The 18954-nt window shown below is 40.8% G+C and overlaps 1 protein-coding gene across 2 annotated transcripts; it reads right to left on the minus strand.

Annotated features, from left to right (window-relative positions):
- Positions 1–87: 87 nt before the first annotated feature.
- Positions 88–18521, minus strand: LOC116262829 (peptidyl-prolyl cis-trans isomerase CYP71). 2 transcript variants are annotated; one of them, XM_031642345.2, is made up of 13 exons: positions 18200–18521; positions 17578–17663; positions 16337–16425; positions 15608–15847; positions 15360–15481; positions 14148–14223; positions 13593–13700; positions 13136–13312; positions 3340–3557; positions 2547–2679; positions 1514–1737; positions 593–746; positions 88–397 (listed from the first exon to the last, which is right to left on the minus strand). In XM_031642345.2, the coding sequence occupies exons 1-13, from the start codon at positions 18343–18345 to the stop codon at positions 314–316; spliced, it is 1857 nt and encodes a 618-aa protein (XP_031498205.1). In that variant the 5' UTR covers positions 18346–18521; the 3' UTR covers positions 88–313. The 2 variants fall into 2 exon arrangements, with proteins under 2 accessions (XP_031498205.1, XP_031498206.1); XM_031642346.2 differs by lacking the exon at positions 15608–15847.
- Between the last annotated feature and the right edge of the window lie 433 nt (positions 18522–18954).

Raw genomic sequence — 18954 nt, forward strand, 5'->3', positions numbered from 1 at the left:
CAACGAGTTACCAGAAAATAAGGCAAACAGGTTATAAATGTATCCAAGAAACTCGATATCTTAACATGTATGTGAGAGACAGAGAGAGATGCCAACCAGAGCTACTTGAAAATTACGCAAAGAATCCTACAGGTTACAAACATCTCCAAGCAACTCATTATGAACCAGAAACCATTCCCCCTTCTCCCCCGGACAAACGAAGGAAAGCCCATTCAGCCTTGCCCCAAGAAAGCATGTAAAGGCATGCAATTTTTCACTGTGGGATGCTGTAGCGCAATTGGAAAAAAAAAATTAATAATAATACGAAAATGGGCTAGGTTTTAGGAACCGTCACATTCAATATCTTTACGTCTTGATATGGCTTGTCTGCTCTATCTGTCTTCACCTTTTCTACTGCCTGCAAAACCCATAATATTGCAATAAAGGAAATCACAATCACAAATAACAAAACCCACAGTAACAGTGACGTAGAATGAAGAGCTGTGTTATATGGTTACGAAACACTACCATAGTTGGAAACTGAAGGAATTACCTTGAGTATGTTCATAATAGAAATGAAAAAAATAGAGAAGCTCAGTATCGGTTTGTGTACCTGAACTACATCCATGCCCTTTACGACACGGCCAAAAACGGTATGCTTGTTATCCAGCCATGGAGTTGCAACAGTGGTTATAAAGAACTGCGAACCATTTGTATTTGGTCCAGCATTTGCCATTGACAGAGTGAAGGGCCTGTCGTGTCTCAAGCTGGAAGAAAACAAAAGAAACAAAAGTATAACCAATTTGAACTGCATTTTGAACAATCAATAGGACCATTACTATAAAACTTGGCCAAAAAAAGGAGCTAAAACAGCCCGATTCTCCACTGTCTCCCACTTGGGTCTAGGCACCTTGGCAACAGTGTTTCAGAATAGATCCACATACAACAAATTGAAGGCTCGTGCCAAATTCTAGTCTTACTGTAAAAAGCACATCAATGTGAAACTGCAACTCTCTTTCTCTGTAATTGCTTTGTTACCTAATAATCCAACTGCAAAAGAATTAACAAGGCCCGGCAATTGCAGTGGTCCAAAAGCTAGAATCAAATATTCTTCCAAATAGCCAAAAGGTCAATAGGTTTGTTTGTCCTCTATCTGATCCTAAGCCCTAAATTTCAGGAGGCATCGAAAGACATCCTAATCCATCACATGAGAACACACTCTCAACATGTACCATGTGTTGCATGTCCATGTTCGATAAGATTATAACATATGCTTGACATTCCTAATGCATCATCAGAAGCAATATCTGTGAACAGCATGACTAGACCAGGTGTGGTTAAAATGTACCATGACCAAATTTTGGCCCTAGACCCAAAAAATTTTACATATTTGATCACAGTAATTTATGCTTGGTAACATATGCACTGTTAGTAAATCGTAATTTCAAGTGCCTCTATTAAGTAACGACCAAATAATTGGCAAAAGAAGGAAGAAACACCAATAAAACACAATGGTAATGACGTGTTCACTTACCTTTTGTGGAACTCGTCTTCGAACTCCCTTCCCCAAATGGACTGTCCGCCAGTACCATCTCCTAATGGATCACCAGTTTGAATCATGAATCCTTTAATCACCCGATGAAAAATGAGATTGTCATAATACCCATTCCGACAATGTGTTGTAAAATTTTCAACTGTCTTAGGGCATTCATCAGGATACAGTCGCATGTGTATGTCTCCAAGTGTTGTGTGTAAGATCTGTGAGATACAAGGAAATGGCAAATCAAACAAAAACATCAGAGTGATGCCAATAGAAATAACAACCCATCAATTAAATCAGAACTATAACCAGTTCCCAGATTCATGTCACCAAAACTAAAACAGGATACATTTACCACCAACAGTGAAAAAGTGCCAATTGGCAAAGCATATAAACCCAAACCATATCATAAAAGATGCATCTAGTTTATCAATTAGACAACAGTAGCTTGTTACTTGTGTTGTTTATACATATATATACATATATATATATATATATAAACACATTGCTGGACCCGCATCCCCACCCATACTCTACACCTGTGTGACATAATTTAACCACGTTCCAAGAAACCAAGCATAATACAGTACCCTTGATATTTTTCTTATCAATGTACCTGTGAACATGTCCAGCTTCAGCACAAGGTTTAAATGAAGGTGAAACTTACCCTACATAAATCTTCACCTGGATGTAGAATGACCATGAGAGGTACTATTCTTTCCCTTTTCTTTCAAGGTGATAGGAATAAAAAAGACAAGCTTCAAGGTAACACTTTCAACTATTTTGATTGAACACTAGGTAAATTTTTATCTGAAAGAGATTGCCCTTACTTGGACGCAAACTTAACAGCCAAAATTCATCTTTCAACCATCAGCAATTTTTTCTTTCCACATCATAAAGGAGGATTTCTTGTCCCCTTTTTGGTCAGAGTACTAATGTTAAGCATGCAATTGCCAAGCACATGCATGCAATTGCCAAGCACATGCATGCATACAGAGATATGGAGAGTGCTGGCTCAAAACCTTACCACACTGTCAGGCAAAGATGTGGTTACAGCCTTCCCAATATCAGAAACTGCCATAAGTTCTTCAGGAGGTGGTTTCTCATTGAAGACATCCCTTCCCTTGGTTGCATCTTCAGGCTCCTCTGGTTCCCTCCGGCTATTAGCAAAAAAAAAAAAAGTATCGTAATCAAAATTAACATTTATTTGCAGATCAAAAACAAATGCAAATTGATTCCACATAGACTTCATATATTGACATTTTCAAGTTTCTTATGCAAAATCTTCAACAATGTTTGGTGCAAAGTAAAACTAAATTATAGCCAATGCTCCAAAAGTTATTAATAGCTTGAACTGATTTACTTAATCAGAAAAGAATTCACTGTTGGACAACTTTTTTAACAAGCGAAAGGAACAAAAAGGAAAAGAACAAAATTTGCAGCACACATCATGCAGCATATAATTACATCTGTCATCGTGCAGCATATAATTATATTTATCATCATGCAGCACCATCTTGAAAGATAAAAGTCTTGGTTATTGAGTATGTTAATGTTAATTACAAAATCAACGGTGTCTCCCTAGCAATTGCAGAAGTTTATCACATGGTAATTGATTTATTGTTTCAGATCAAAGCAAGTAACTTAGGCTCTACTGTTGTTCCACATGCGCTGATAAAGAAAATTATAATGATCAACCGAGAGGAGTGGAGAAGGAAGTTGAGTGCAAATTTGAGAACCTAGCAATTCTAAGGTTCAAAATTAATAAGAGAAAAGACAACAAGGATTAGCATGTCACAACAAGGAAATATATAGTGAACCTGAATAAATATATACGGTGCTTCTTAAAAGCACAACAAAGTAAAGTGGGGTCTGTCCAGGGCTCTTTGCTCTCGTTAACATTTGCTGAAGCAGCAGGTATTTTCCTAACTTTTTTACTACTTCTGTCACCTTGGTAAAGAGCAATTTTTAGGAAGCGCTCATTGTTCTCCACCTTTCCAAGAATTCGAGAAACTTTATTTGTCTGCAAGTTGACAATCTGAATAAAAGGAACAAAGGAATCAGACATCATTAGAGCATTATTAACGATTATGAAAGACTTAAAAAGAACAAAAAACAAACATTGTGGAGCAATCAGCCAGAAAATATGTCACGAGTGCAGCCATGGTGTGTTGATGCACCATTTTTCAATACATTCACACACACACTCACACATAAATGCACAAAAAAATATAAAAACTATATATAGATAACAACCATAAAAAGTTAACAGTCACAACATCAGGCACACACAACTCAGTACAGAAGAGAGGCCAGTAGGCAGAGACAAAATGATTTGCTGTGAAAATCAAAGAACGAAAAATTCAAATGAGGACAACCAGATAGTCTTCCCACAGCTCCCATTCCTTGTTGGGGTCCTATTAATTAGGGTAAGGACAAAGCTTCCCTCTCCCCCTGGCCAACCACACCTAGTTCCCACGGCAGACAAACAAATAGGAGAAGCAACGGTCAAAGAAAGGAATCACCCCACCTTCCCCCACCAGAATTTTGTTTTATTTATCTACATGTGCACTGAGTCAGCAGTGGCTAAAACAAACAGGCAGGCTGGCTCTACATAAAACTGCTGATACTCTAAACAAAAACACACTTCTTTGAGTCAATTCAAGAAAGAAATAAGAAATGTTTATGCCATCCGACAATCTATTTTACATTTCAGTTCACCTAGACTCTCACAGGCATGCTTCCCATTGAGCTAGGTCCATTATCACTTTGGCATTTCATAGGTAGAATCAACCGACAACAAGATCCTGGTCAGGACCCATGTCACTGTACCCCATCAACCTGCACTAGGTATTGGTGCAGCTCTAGGTCACCAAAGCAATCGTCACCTTTGATGCATGTAGTCAAAAGCACTCGGACCTTCAAATGGCACCTAGGCGGACCAAAAATAGTAAATCAAAGAAATATGAAGTGGAAGGAAAAAGGAGAAGAAAAATAAGAGGGGGAAAGGGCAAATTAATGAACAGAAAAAGTAGAAGAGAAAAGAACTTTATTATTACACTTTCCTACCTGGGGCCTAGATGGCCAAGTGGTACCGCACCTAATAATTGCCTAGCCCAAAGATCCTTCACACGTGCCCTAGCTGACACTTGATGCGCAGCTATGTCACATGGGTGCGGGTATGGGTGCCAACACGGGTGGTGGTGCAGACATTGGTATGAGGACACTGCAGTACATATATACAAATATATTCTACCTTCACATATATAAATATAGAGATAAGAAGATTTTACGCAAATAACATATAAATTCATTGCCTAATATTCATAAAATATATATACTAAACAAAAAAATACTAAAATAAACCATAAACCGAAACATTATAAAAATGAAGTATGTTGTGTCCAGGTAGTGTCCCGTACACGCACCTGTGTCATGTGGTATCAACACATTAAAAAATGAGAAATCAGAGATTCACAATAACATACTAAGCATCCATAAACTTTAAGCTTTAAGTTTAAAGTGCTTCAATTATATCAACATTAAGCTTTAAGTTTAAAGTGCTTCAATTATATCAACATTACAAGTTCACAACATACTATGGTTGGCAGCAAGCATCAACTTCTTTACCTATGCACTCTAGGTAAGAGGAACAATGGAGTCTGTGTGGCTTCAAGGCACAACCATTGCGTCCGGCCAAGTGCACAGGAGGGGGTGTTGCACCAAAGAAACACAATCAGCCTGACTAAGACATAACACAGCCTGACTAGGCCAGAACACGGGTCGATCCTACTCAGCAGCCTTAGGCCTTTGACCAACAGACTGGTGTGAGCATGGGCTTTGTTAGAATATATTGTATTGGGAACCGGGTCCATATATGGACCCGGCCCTATGGGGCACGGATACCGAGGCGGACTCGGTACCCTAGGCGGCACTCTTTCTCTCCCTCCTATATATTCTTCACTTACATGTAATTGTTGAGTTAAGTGAATATTATTTTCTCTCTCCTAGGGTTGCGGTTTGCCCCTAGGTCAGAGCTTCCCCGTGGTTTTTCACCTCTTTCTGAGGTTTTCCACGTATATTGTGTGTTCTTTCTCTGCTCTCTCCTTGTGGTTCGTGTTCCTACATGGTATCAGAGCCACCGCGTGTGAGATCGTTGGTGTGCAAGTAGTGTTTTTTCCACCGTTCACGTGCCGCCTCCGTTGCCGTTTCCAGCACCGCCGCCGACACTGTTCCCAGCGCCGCTGTTGTTGCTGTTTGCCGTCTGACGCCGTCCAGGAACGCCGCCGCCGTCCATCGTTCCCAGCGCCGCCGTCGTTTTTCCGCCGACCAGGAACGCCGCCGCCGTGGTTCCCTGCGCTGCCCTGCCCGGCCGCCGTCGCTGCTCCCAGCACCGCCGTCGCCTGGGTTATCGTCGCTGTTCCCAGTGCTGCCCTGCCGCCGTCGCCTGGGTTAGCTGCGCCGCCGCCGGGTGTCGTGTTTCCGCCGCCGTGGGTTGTGCCCTCTCTACCGCCGGTTGTGACCTTTGGGGATTGCGATGGCTGATGCAGCGATGCCCAAGCTTGATGATGCCCTCGACACGGGCAGCAATACCAAGGGTGAGAACTTGCCTGTTCATGTCACCTCCATTCGGCTGAATAAGGATAACTATCTCTCGTGGTCTGCTGCCCTAGAAATCGGAATTACTAGTCGTGGTCGCCTGCACTATATCACTGGGGAGAAGCCTGCACCTTCTAAAACTGATTCGCATTGGCCGACCTGGGCGTTGGAGGATAGTCAGGTAAAAGTATGGATTATTAGTTCGGTTTCCGCAGATATTCAGCCTTTGATCTTGCGTAAATCGACGGCGTATGATATGTGGACTGTTCTTGCCCGTATGTATGGTCGTAAGAAGCGTGTTTTACGTGCCTATCAAATCAAACGTAGCATATATGCTCTTAAACAGGGAGATTTATCTGTTGCCTCCTTCTATGCCGCCCTGAAGACCAAATGGGAGGAACTTGACTATCATGTGAATGATGACTGGAAATGTGGTGTAGATCATGCCCTGTATTGGGAAAAGGAATGGATGGACCGCACCTTTATCTTCCTTGGAGGCCTGCGTGATGAGTTTGAAACCATTCGAAGCCAGATTCTTAACTGTGATGAGATTCCTGGAATCGAAGAGGTGTATGCCCGTATTGAGTCTGAGGAGCAACGGCGCCAGATTATGCATATTGACTCCCATCAGGGGAGTTCTCCAGCAGCCTTTGTGAGCCATACTTCTGGGACGGGGCAGCGTCCTACTCGACGATGCAGCCATTGCAACAAAGTGGGTCATTCTGTTGATTTTTGTTGGGATCTTCATCCTGAGAAGCGTCTCGTCCGCGGTCGTCCTCCTCCTCATCGCCGAGCCTCTTCTGTGCCAGAGCCTAGCCCGGGGTCGTCCAATGTTGCCAAATCCAAGCTCTCCTCAGATCAACTCAGAGAGTTGCAAGCCTACATTAGTCGGTTGTCTACCCAGGATGATGCTTCTACTTCTGAGGGTGCTAAGTTAGCCCAGGCTCTGGTTGCTACTAGTGATCAAGGTAATTCTTCTCTCGGTGATTGGATTGTTGACAGTGGGGCTACTCATCATATGACAGGGGACCCTACGATGTTTCAAGAGTACAAGTTGACCTCTGGGCAGCAGCGTGTGTCTATGGCTGATGGTTCTTCTATCTCTGTGGCTGGAAAAGGGAGTTTATCACTACTGAACAAATATTGTCTTCATAATGCCCTGCATGTTCCCAATATTCCCGTAAATTTGTTATCTGTCAGCAGTATTACCAAAGAGCTAAACTGTAATCTAATTTTCTCTGCTGATTGTTGTTTCCTGCAGGACTTGGGGACGGGGCAGAAGATTGGGATTGGTTCGGCTATTGATGGGCTCTACAGACTGCCCGTTCGAGTTGCTTCTGCTTTGATTTCAGCCACCAGTGGTCAGTTGCCTGGCGTGGAGGCCAGATCCGTCATTATGCGTTGGCACGAGAGACTTGGTCATCTTCCCTTCCAGTTGCTTAGAAAGTTGTTTCCTAGGATGTTTCATTCTGTTTCTTTGGACACCTTCGCCTGTGAAGTGTGTCAGTTGTCTAAGCATGTTAGGGCCTCGTACCCTATTTCGTTCAATAAAGCCAACCGTCCTTTTGCTTTGGTTCACTCTGATGTTTGGGGTCCTTCGGGAGTACCCACTTGTCGTGGCTTTCACTATTTTATGACTCTTATTGATGACTACTCCCGGTGTACGTTCGTGTATCTGTTGAAAGAACGTAGTGAAGTTCCCAACATTGTCAAAAACTTTGTGGCATTTGTCGAAACTCAATTCCAGACCACTGTTCAAGCCTTCCGCACTGACAATGCCCGAGAATATGTCTCCCAATCCCTTGATGACTTCTTGCGAAGCAAGGGTATTATTCATGAAACATCCTGTAGCTACACCCCTCCTCAGAATGGCGTGGCTGAAAGAAAAAACCGTCATTTGTTGAATGTTACCCGGGCAATTATGTTTCAACGTCATGTCCCTAAGAGGTACTGGGGGGACGCCCTTCTCACTAGTGCCCACCTTATCAACCGTATGCCTACTCGTGTGTTGGATGGTCATTCCCCTTATTCTGTGTTGTGGCCCACTCAGAATCCCTGGCCTCTAACCCCTCGCGTGTTTGGGTGTGTTTGTTTTGTCCATGATCATAGTCCCACTCTCAAGAAACTTGATCCTCGGTCCATCAAAGCAGTCTTCTTGGGATATTCCTCCACCCAGAAGGGATACAGGTGTGTTGACCCTAGCACTTCCAGAGTATATGTCTCCAGGGATATGACCTTTCATGAACATGAGGCATACTTTCCTGCGAATCCTCTTCAGGGGGAGTGTTTAGGTGACAGAAGGGAAGAGTATTCTTCGCATCAGTTGATTCAGTTCATGGATTTCTTGGATTATACGGTGAGTTCTCCAAGTGTGGAAAACGTTGTCAGTGAGGACAGAGACAGTCAGATGGAGGGGGGCCCTGTGGAAGAACAGTCTCGAGATCACCTATTTGGTCAGGTTTACAGCAGGAAGAAGAAGGATGTGATGGAAGATGTTGATGTTACCAATCCCAATCTTCCCAATCTTGTGACCTCCCCGGATGATCCAAGTCCAATGAATGAAGAACTTCCCATAGCTCTGCGCAAGGGCACCAGGTCATGTACTTCTCATCCTATTCAGAGATTTGTTTCATATGCAAAACTCAGTAAAGACTACAAGTGCTTTGTTACCTCTTTATCTATGGCTGTTATTCCCAGGTCAGTGGAAGATGCAAGGAAGGATCGTAAATGGCTACAGGCCATGACAGAAGAGATGGACGCCCTGAAAAAGAACAATACGTGGGAGGTTGTTGATATCCCCAAGGGAACTCACTTAGTTGGCTCCAAGTGGGTGTTTAATGTGAAGTACAAACCTGATGGCACTGTAGAACGCTATAAAGCTCGTCTTGTTGCTAAAGGGTTTAGCCAGAAATATGGGATTGACTATCTTGAGACGTTTGCTCCCGTGGCGAAACTGAAGACCGTAAGGGTCATCTTAGCTCTTGCAGTGCAAAAGAAGTGGAGAATGGACCAACTTGATGTAAAGAACGCCTTCTTGAATGGTCACCTTGAGGAAGAAGTCTATATGAGCATGCCGCCTGGGTATGCTCGGAACGGGAAGTGTTGCTATCTCAAGAAAGCTTTGTATGGTCTCAAGCAATCCCCTAGAGCTTGGTTTGAAAGACTAAGGGTTGTAATGAAGACTAATGGGTATAAACAGGGAAATGGTGATCACACCCTCTTCATCAAGCAGAGAAATGGTCTGGTGAGCCTTTTACTTGTATATGTTGATGATATGATTGTCACAGGCGACGACGAGGGGGAGAAAAGGAAGATGAAAGAAACGTTAGCTGCAGAATTCGATCTCAAAGATCTGGGTAAACTAAGGTATTTCTTGGGGATTGAGATCGCGCGATCTGAGACTGGGCTTGTTATGAGCCAAAGAAAATACACGTTGGATCTTCTAAAAGAGACAGGTAAACTGGGATGCAGGCCCTTTCTTACCCCAATGGAGTCTGGCACAAGGATAAGTATCAAAACTGGGACTATCTTGGATGAGGAAGGAAAAGGGAGGTATCAGCGTCTGGTTGGTAAACTTATTTATCTCACTCTTACTCGCCCAGATATTACGTATGCTGTGGGTGTGTTAAGTCAGTTTATGCATGCTCCTACTGATTGTCATTGGAAAAGTGCTGAAAGAGTATTGGGATACTTAAAGAATGACCCAGGGAAAGGACTACTCTACACTCGGCAAGATCAACTAAGCATTGAAGGATACTCTGACGCCGACTGGGCAGGATGCACAGATACTAGGAGGTCTACCACAGGATACTGCATATTTCTTGGAGGTAACCTTGTGGTATGGAGAAGTAAACGTCAAGAAGTTTGTTCCAGGTCCAGTGCTGAGGCTGAATACAGGGCGGTTGCTATGGGGGTTACAGAGATGTTATGGCTCAAAATTCTTTTAGCAGATATTGGGGTTAAAATGGAAGAGAAGATGAGGATGTATTGTGACAACAAGTCTGCGATTAACTTGGCAAACAATCCGGTCATGCACGACAGGACCAAACATGTGGAGATCGATCGTCACTTCATACGGGAACGCATAGATTCAAAGGAGTTGATTCTGCCCTATATGAAGTCTGAAGATCAAGTTGCAGATGTCTTAACTAAGTCTTTATGTACATCTCAATTTGAGAAAAATGTTAGCAAGCTTGGCATGTTTGACATGTATGCCAAGCTTGAGGGGGAGTGTTAGAATATATTGTATTGGGAACCGGGTCCATATATGGACCCGGCCCTATGGGGCACGGATACCGAGGCGGACTCGGTACCCTAGGCGGCACTCTTTCTCTCCCTCCTATATATTCTTCACTTACATGTAATTGTTGAGTTAAGTGAATATTATTTTCTCTCTCCTAGGGTTGCGGTTTGCCCCTAGGTCAGAGCTTCCCCGTGGTTTTTCACCTCTTTCTGAGGTTTTCCACGTATATTGTGTGTTCTTTCTCTGCTCTCTCCTTGTGGTTCGTGTTCCTACAGGCTTCACACTGTAGACTACGTAAAGCTGCAACCAAGAAACTCCCAAACTATGTCACATCGGTGCTCCTAAAGAGCTGCTGCACCCTCGTCAACACAAGTCGGGTGCTAGTGCCACTTCGGCATGACCCGTCCACGTTGGTCAGCCAAACTAGACCAAAACTGACCATTTTAGATGTGCACTTGAATAAACCAGCCCTAGAACAAATGTTTATAACAACTAAAATGTAAATATAGATAGGGCTATTAAACAGATAATTAACTATATATATATATATGTGTGTGTGTGTGTGTGTGTGTGTGTGTGTGTGTGTGTGTGTGTGTGTGTATATCCTCGCCAGTCGCCACAGCCACACCTAAATTTTTTTTGAAAATTGGCATATCCGCACCCCGCACCCCATGTGACATAGCTCCCAAGCCTCATGGGTTCAAGCCTTCAAGGTATCCAGCCTCGACTACACATTTCCTCTTGATACCAGGCTGGACCTGATGAAATTTGGTCACTCATTCAAACAAGTCCAAGAAAGGTGTTTGATAGATGTACATGCTGCCTGCTAAAGGTGGTTATGGACACTGACAATCTTAAAAAATTGTGGATACTGGAGGAATATCACAAGGTATACATACATATATGTATGGTGTTTGCAAAATTCCACAAAGATTTGCAAAATTAATACAAAACAGGTGAAAAATACGTTGGAGAATTATTATGCAAAAATGCAAAATTAAAATGTTTTTTTTTTAAATGTGTCCAAGTGTGTCGAAGTACCAGTGTCCGTGTATTGGTCACTTAGTCAGTCATGGATGGCCCTTGCTGCTGATCCTTCGGCCATTCTAAGCCATTGGCTGTTTCGCACACTGCTGGCCACTGGTGTATCATGTTGCCGGTCTGGGGCTCTCCTGCTCAGCCCCTTTTGTCCTGAATCCTCTCAGCAATAGCATCAAAATGCTCTCCATTGCTTGATTCTGTTGTTTACTTGCCCTCGACCCTCTCAATATGCATCAAGGACCTGCAGCCTCCTTCCCAATGATCCTGAATCCCTATCTACCCCAGACTTTGTCATGATGGCCCTACCCTAGCCCTATCCTAACCTGATTGATCCTAGGAGGTTGGCATCACCCAGCAGATTAGGGCCTATGTGCACTTTCGACAACGAAGCCTTTGACAAGAGCATTAACTACATATAGGCACATTAGACGAGACTCTAATGTTGTTAAGTGAGTCAAAAATTTATAAGCAATAGTTTCAATGATTTCAGTCTCATAAACAATTTACTTATTTGCTCTACTGTATGCAGTTTCCAATTATATATATAACTACATATAGGCACATTAGACGAGACTCTAATGTTGTTAAGTGAATCAAAAATTTATAAGCAATAGTTTCAATCGTTTTAGTCTCATAAACAATTTACTTATTTGCTCTACTGTATGCAGTTTCCAATTAAATATATATATATATATATCTGTGTGTGTGTGTGTGTGTGTGTGTGTGTATATATATATATATATATGTGTGTGTGTGTGTGTGTGTATATATATATTAGTTTCAATAGTATGCAGTTTCCAATTATATATATAACTACATATAGGCACATTAGACAAGACTCTAATGTTGTTAAGTGAGTCAAAAATTTATAAGCAATAGTTTCAATCGTTTTAGTCTCATAAACAATTTACTTATTTGCTCTACTGTATGCAGTTTCCAATTATATATATATATATATATATATATATACATACATATATATATATAGAGAGAGAGAGAGAAAGAGAGTGAGACACACACACACACACTCTCTCTCTCTCACCTAAGTTTTCTGAAATTGCTTCGTGCCCATGTCTACACCCACACCCATGTGAGTGTTACTAAGTCAGTCATGCATCAGAAATCAAGAAAAGAAAACATCATATACCAAAGTACACAGAATCAGGGATTTGTATGAATAAAACACATAAGAACATCATGCCTCATAAAAACACATATGACAATTTCAATACAAGCTCCCTCAACACCCCTTTCCCTCTTCTTTTCCCTCCAAAAAAGAAAAAGGAAAACCTAACTAAAAGGAAACACACATACACCAGCCACACACACTCCATTGGTAAGGTACAGTAGCTGGAAGCAGGAAAAGAAGTAAAATGTCATGAAAATGGCCTTTTGGTATCATAGTCCAGCCAAGCAGACTTGCAACCCAATGCTTGCTGTCAGCCGAGTGGGGACAACCAAGTGGCTCAAAGACCTGGCCTAAACTTAACCAGACTCCTCTATGTGAAAGACATAAACATCACGGTTGTTGTCAATTTATCTATGTAGCTGCATATTCATTGATGTATACCATTAAGAACTTGTACACACTGATGTGGAAATCGGTTGGTCTATATGCAGTACAGATTTTTCCTTTCTGTTAAAGTGTGGGACTCTGTTCATCCACCGTGCAACATAGAGACAAGGCAGAAAAAAGAAAGTTGCAAAAATAAACAAAAACAAGAGAATTTTACCTTTATACCAAGCAGGGTTGCATAAAGAAGAAAGTTAGAGCTTTCATCAAAAATGGCATTAATCTGCGGAACATTTTCTGTCTTCTCTATTTCCTTTTCAACAGCCATTCTTCTCCCAAAATCTATCGCTTCTAACCGGTACAGTGGAACATCACTCCTTTGAAGGTCTTGGGCCACCTAGTACATAGAAAATAGATGTCCACTGTAAACACTGCAATTCCATTCTTTCAGAGCATGACAGACCAAAAGAAAGCCACAGTAAGAGACTTGCTCTTAACAGGATCAAGTGAACCAGCGACCTACTACCTAGATTCTTTTTCCAGCAAATGAATGTGGCCTTACATGCATAAACTGCAGGGATATTTTGCAGTTTAACTGGAGAAAATAGCTATCTAGCGTAGCTATGTCCAATACACTAAAGCATAAAATACTTTAGGAAGAAAATTTGAAGCTTTACCTCCAATGATTCATCATATACTCGCCTTAATTTCCCTGTTTTGAACCAAAATACGCGTATTCTGCGATCAGGAGATGTAACAGAAAACTGCTTCCCATTTGGACTGACCTGAGAATGTATGAATAGACAAAGAATAATGGAGAAATGAACAACAACAAAGACAATATTGGAAACTAAACCAAAGATTGCAATGCTTGCATGCGAAATTTAAATTGTACAATTTTGGAAGAAAATGAATTACAAGGTCAACCATTTATTAGTATCAAGCTTCTAACTAGAGAAGGCTTTAAAAATGGCCCTTCTCCCACATCCCCAAAAACCATGCTTATTGCTTACTATCTACTAGAAGGTATGTTTCTCACTAAGCAGCCATAATAATTGTCTGTTGCTTAAAAGCTTTGACAACATTAAATACCAGAAAAATGTAGCCAACAGTGCCTAGTTGCTCATTGAGGCATTGCCTGGATTCTAGCCAAAAGATACAGAATGGTTTTTCCACAGAAAATTGTGAATCTCTTGGCAGTAAAGAGAAAATCACAAAATATCAAGATTTACCTCTATAGCAGAGACAATTGTCTTGCACTTTGCAATATCGAAGAGATTTGTATCAGATTTTAAATTGAAGCTTACTCTGCAATGAAGGAAATACAGTGTCATCAATTCTCAGATAGCAATGCTCGTCACTAAACATGACGCAATTCCAAGCACCAATGAAAATTAATCAGGCAAGAATGAAGGTCTAGACTCTAGAGTATGACCTATTGTGCATAAACAAATTTCTCACAAACATATGGACAAAATCAGGAACAAGCATCATGGAGAATAAGAACCGTGACTACAGAAATCCTTACACCTAATTTTTGCTTTTACATTCATAGTGAAGCAGTACTATCAAGGAAAGATTTGCAGAAATACACAGAATTCAGGTGTCCCATTTCTTTAAAACCTAAGTTGCAAGGAGGAGGCGCAGGCTGCATCACATGCTGCACATATCATGCCTAAAGGACATCTTCAGTGTCACTTGACTCATTTTGAATAAAGGTGCAAGTGCAGCACAACACTCTTTCCCCCTGGCAATCCATCAGAAGGGTAACTTTATCACGTCCAAGGGCATATTAGATAAGGCCAAGAAACCACATTGTTCACATCAATTGTGTTATTCATTCTTAAAAGAGAGTTAGTTCATTTTTCTATTCATGATAACCTGTATTAGTCATGACACAGCCATTTATACAAGAACACAAATATACACACCATCTATATTCCATACATTTGCCTTCCATTTACAAAGCTGCAGATACAAGACAACCTTAGTCAAGGCTCAGGTTAACTTGAAAATTTGCCAAAAGGGAGGCATGAATGTTTAAGTTGCTTGTAAAAGTGAATTCAATTCAACCACTAAGAAAACTCAAAGGACAAAAAACAAAAACCTCAGCCACATGCTTAATTTTTAGTACAGACAAAATTACATGAAGACAGCGTAAACAACTCATAGTCAGAAAAATTACATGCATGCATACATCCTGTATAACCCTGCCCTTTATCAAGATGCTAGTGAACATGGGATATAATTTTATTCTATTCTGGAAAAGTTAATAAGAACCAAATTTAACCCACAGAATTCAGACAGTTCCAAGCACCTAAGTTTGAGCACTTGTTTCAATAACAACATAGACACAAAAAATGAACAAAAGAAAAATTTAGAAAAGAAACAAATATCAATGATGGAGAAAATGCATTTGAAGAAATAAAAATTGTTCCACATACACATTTTCCGGAAACTCAAGAGTGGATGGAGACCAGTAGTCCAGAACACCTTTTGTGTCTGCAGATACCACAGTGTCATATGCATGATTATACTTCATAACTTTAACTGGTGCCATGTGAACCTAGAAAGAAGCCAGTGGCATAAGTGCACTCACTTGTAGGGAGAAAAAGATCAATTGAAGACTATCATACCAACTAAAAGTTAAAGCCACATGAGCTAACAGAAAAAAACTACAGAGAGAACCAACCTGCTTTGATATTACAGGTTCAGTGGAACCAGAATGAGCATCATATACATGAACATAAGGGGAGTTCATGTCACTAATAGCAAGTTTAGCTTTGACATCACCATGCTTATATACCCATTCAACTGTACCAGGTGTATATGGCAAGCGCATCATAACCATCATGTCATAGTTGACAACATCATAAATCTTCACAGATCGGTCACTCGATATTGTACAGCAAAGAAGACCATCAACACTAACCTGCAGTTCTGAACGACGTTACGGTTGACAGCTGCCTATTTAAAAGGAAAATGACGTCTAAAACCATTTCTTTTCCATTTCCAAACCAATCTTTACAGATATTTATTGACATACACAAAATTCACGATTTTATGCAGAGTGCAATAGAAGAAGATCAAAAAAAAGTGTCCAGTACATCATTTTAACTTATCCAGTCATATTATTGTTATAAAAGAAATTATTGAAATTTGGGACTATGATATGCATGTGAATTTTCGAAATGTGCTATCCCTTTTTTCTTGAAATAACATAGCACCTCCAAGACCTGAAGTAGAGAGATGGATGGCAACATAAACAGGACTTTACTTTTTTTCTTATGTTAGGCTCTCAATCCATATTGATGCTAAAGGAAAATCTGGAGTGGAGTGCCAAAAAAGGAAACAACATGAGCCATATGAAACAGACAAAAAATAAAGCCTTGACCAATAAGAAGCATGAAAGATGACTCACAGCCAACCCTTCAATGGCACCGAGATGAGACCTGAAATGTTTAGCAAACTCTATGCCAGAAGGCTTCTTTTTCCAAAACTTCAAATGCCCTGGAAATCAGGAACAAAAGATAAAAAGATATTCAATACTTTTGAGGATTACAAAACAAGATATATCTTTCTAAAGATGAATCTAAAATTCTAACCTCCAAACTGGAAACAATGCACATGAATTGGTGAAATACCACATATAGGAAGACAATCTATCCCTTGTTTTTACATGTAGTACCATTTCAATTTTTAATATGATGTGAATCAGATATTGCTACTCTGTAACAGCAAGAACCAAATTAAAAGAGAGGAAGGGGGGTTGATGGGTGCGGTAAATATTATGTCTTGGCCCTATATCTTCTGACCTCAAAATGTTGTGCAACTGAGGCAGTTCAGATTCGGTTTAAGAGTCAGATTCTGTTGTGAATTTAAAAATCAGATTATGATATGGTTTAGACTTTGCTTCATTCATATTGGAATTTGAACTCGAATATGAATATGTGAACATCAGATAAAGTGGATATGGTACTGAATAAGCATCCGATTTGAATGTGATCTGCTGACATGATGTGAAAACGTTTTACAGAAAAAAAACTTGTATAAAAATCATTACCTTGTTAGCCATCAATATAATCATCAATATCATAGAGCTAGGGGATGTCAACCAATCTGATTCAGACTTGCATAACCGACCAAACTATTTCCAAAAAGTCAGATATGGAAAAGATTTAACATCCAATTAAGAAATCAGATTGGATTTAAGAAATGACATTTGATTGGATTTAGATTCAGATTTAAATAAATATAAATACCCAAACAGAAACAGCTTTGTATTTAGTTTTAAATAAATATCATATATCTAGTACTCATCCATTTGAAAGTCGGCTCTTGGTTCTAGTTTTGTCAAAGTTCATACTACAAACTCGTGCTTAAAAGAGACTAAACCATACCTTCATCACATTTTATTTCATAACCTGATTAGTCTTTGAGAGAATAGCCAAAATGATCTCTCTCTCTCTCTCTCTCTCTCTCTCTCTCTCTCTCTCTCTTTAAACTGCCTTTCATATTTTTTCATGACAAACGATCTGCCAGGGAAAAACAACTTGTGGACGCAGAAAAAGGAATTGCAAGAATTGTCGAGAAGAACGTTTTGACTGAAATGGCTACGTTTCATAAAGGGTGGAGAAAGAAACCCCCAGAGAACATCCATACCGTCAATACTTCCAGTTATAAAAAAATCTGCCGCAGAAACTGCAACGTGCGTCACGACATCTCTGTGCATATAGCTCTTCTCATACCTACAGAAATTTGTAAGTAGTGACGTCAAGTAAGAGCATATGTATATTCTGCACAATACTTTAAGTAAGGCACGAACTCAAACAACACATTTGCAGGCTAAAACAGTAATACTAGTAGTAGTAGAAGCAGAAGAAGATCATGATCAAAAAAAGAATACGCTCTTTATTATCCCATCGAATTCGCCAAAGTTCTGTTCTAAATCAACGAGGAGAAACGATTACCGCAAGAAATAAAACCTGATTTAACACTTACCAGCTCAACTCGGAAAAAGATAAAACCGAGAGAAGAGAAATCACGATGGTTAAAGTTTTCACCCCCGAGCTACCGCTAATGAAAGCTCCAAAAACATAATGCACACGTCAACACGTAAGAGAATCCTAGTAGTCTCAGTGTTTACATAACACTAAACAGAAACACGACCAGCGAGAAACATGGAACTGAAAACCCTCGAAATCTCGGAGGAAGACTTCAAATAAAGAGTACGAAAATAACGGCTCGGAAACTATAACGAGAGAGAGAGAGAGAGAGAGATTACATGTTAGCGGAGGGAAGAGAGTCGAGAAAGGCCTGCTCGAACTGGAGTGGGCGCTTAGGACGGGATCGAGCAGCGGGGCCCGGCCCGATCATTGGCTCCTCCCCGTCGTCCGCCGCCGCTTCCGTTCCGTTTCTGTCATCTTCCATGGTTAGGTTTCGAGGGCGACGAGCTCTGCAGGGTAGAAGGGAAGCGAGCGGAGCGCTTGGAAGGAAGGCAGACGCAGCGGGACAGTGAACAGCTTCTTGCTTCCAGTGCCTCCTGCGGAAGAACTTTTGCGCCCGAATGGGTTCCCGGCTCCGAAACGGAGTCGTCCTCTTGAACCCACCGAGTCGTCGAAAATTTTTCTTTTGAGACCCAACTTTTTTTACCCCAATTGAAAAAGTCTGGAGGACGTTCGATGACATCCTCATTCGTTCGTACTTGGAAAACCAATGGCAAACTTTTTACCTTATTTGAAAAGGTTGTGGGGGCGTTTGATGACATCTCATTCATTTACTCGACTTTTTTTGAAGTATTTTGTAAACTTGGGATTTTTATTTGGGTGGGCCATCCAAAATCTATTTTGTAATGAATAATTCAGGCAGACAAACATTGCGAAACCCTTGGTTTTACAGGTAAAATAGGTAATTCTACTTTCAAAAACCTGATTTTAAATTGTCATTCAAAACGTGTTAAATGGATAAGAAGAGAATTGTGTATCACCTTCCTCCAAAGAGGTTTCTTTTTATGAAAAAGGGGATTTCACCAGTGGTGGA

This window comes from Nymphaea colorata, chromosome 10 (assembly GCF_008831285.2).
Source record: "Nymphaea colorata isolate Beijing-Zhang1983 chromosome 10, ASM883128v2, whole genome shotgun sequence".
Classification (NCBI taxonomy): domain Eukaryota; kingdom Viridiplantae; phylum Streptophyta; class Magnoliopsida; order Nymphaeales; family Nymphaeaceae; genus Nymphaea; species Nymphaea colorata.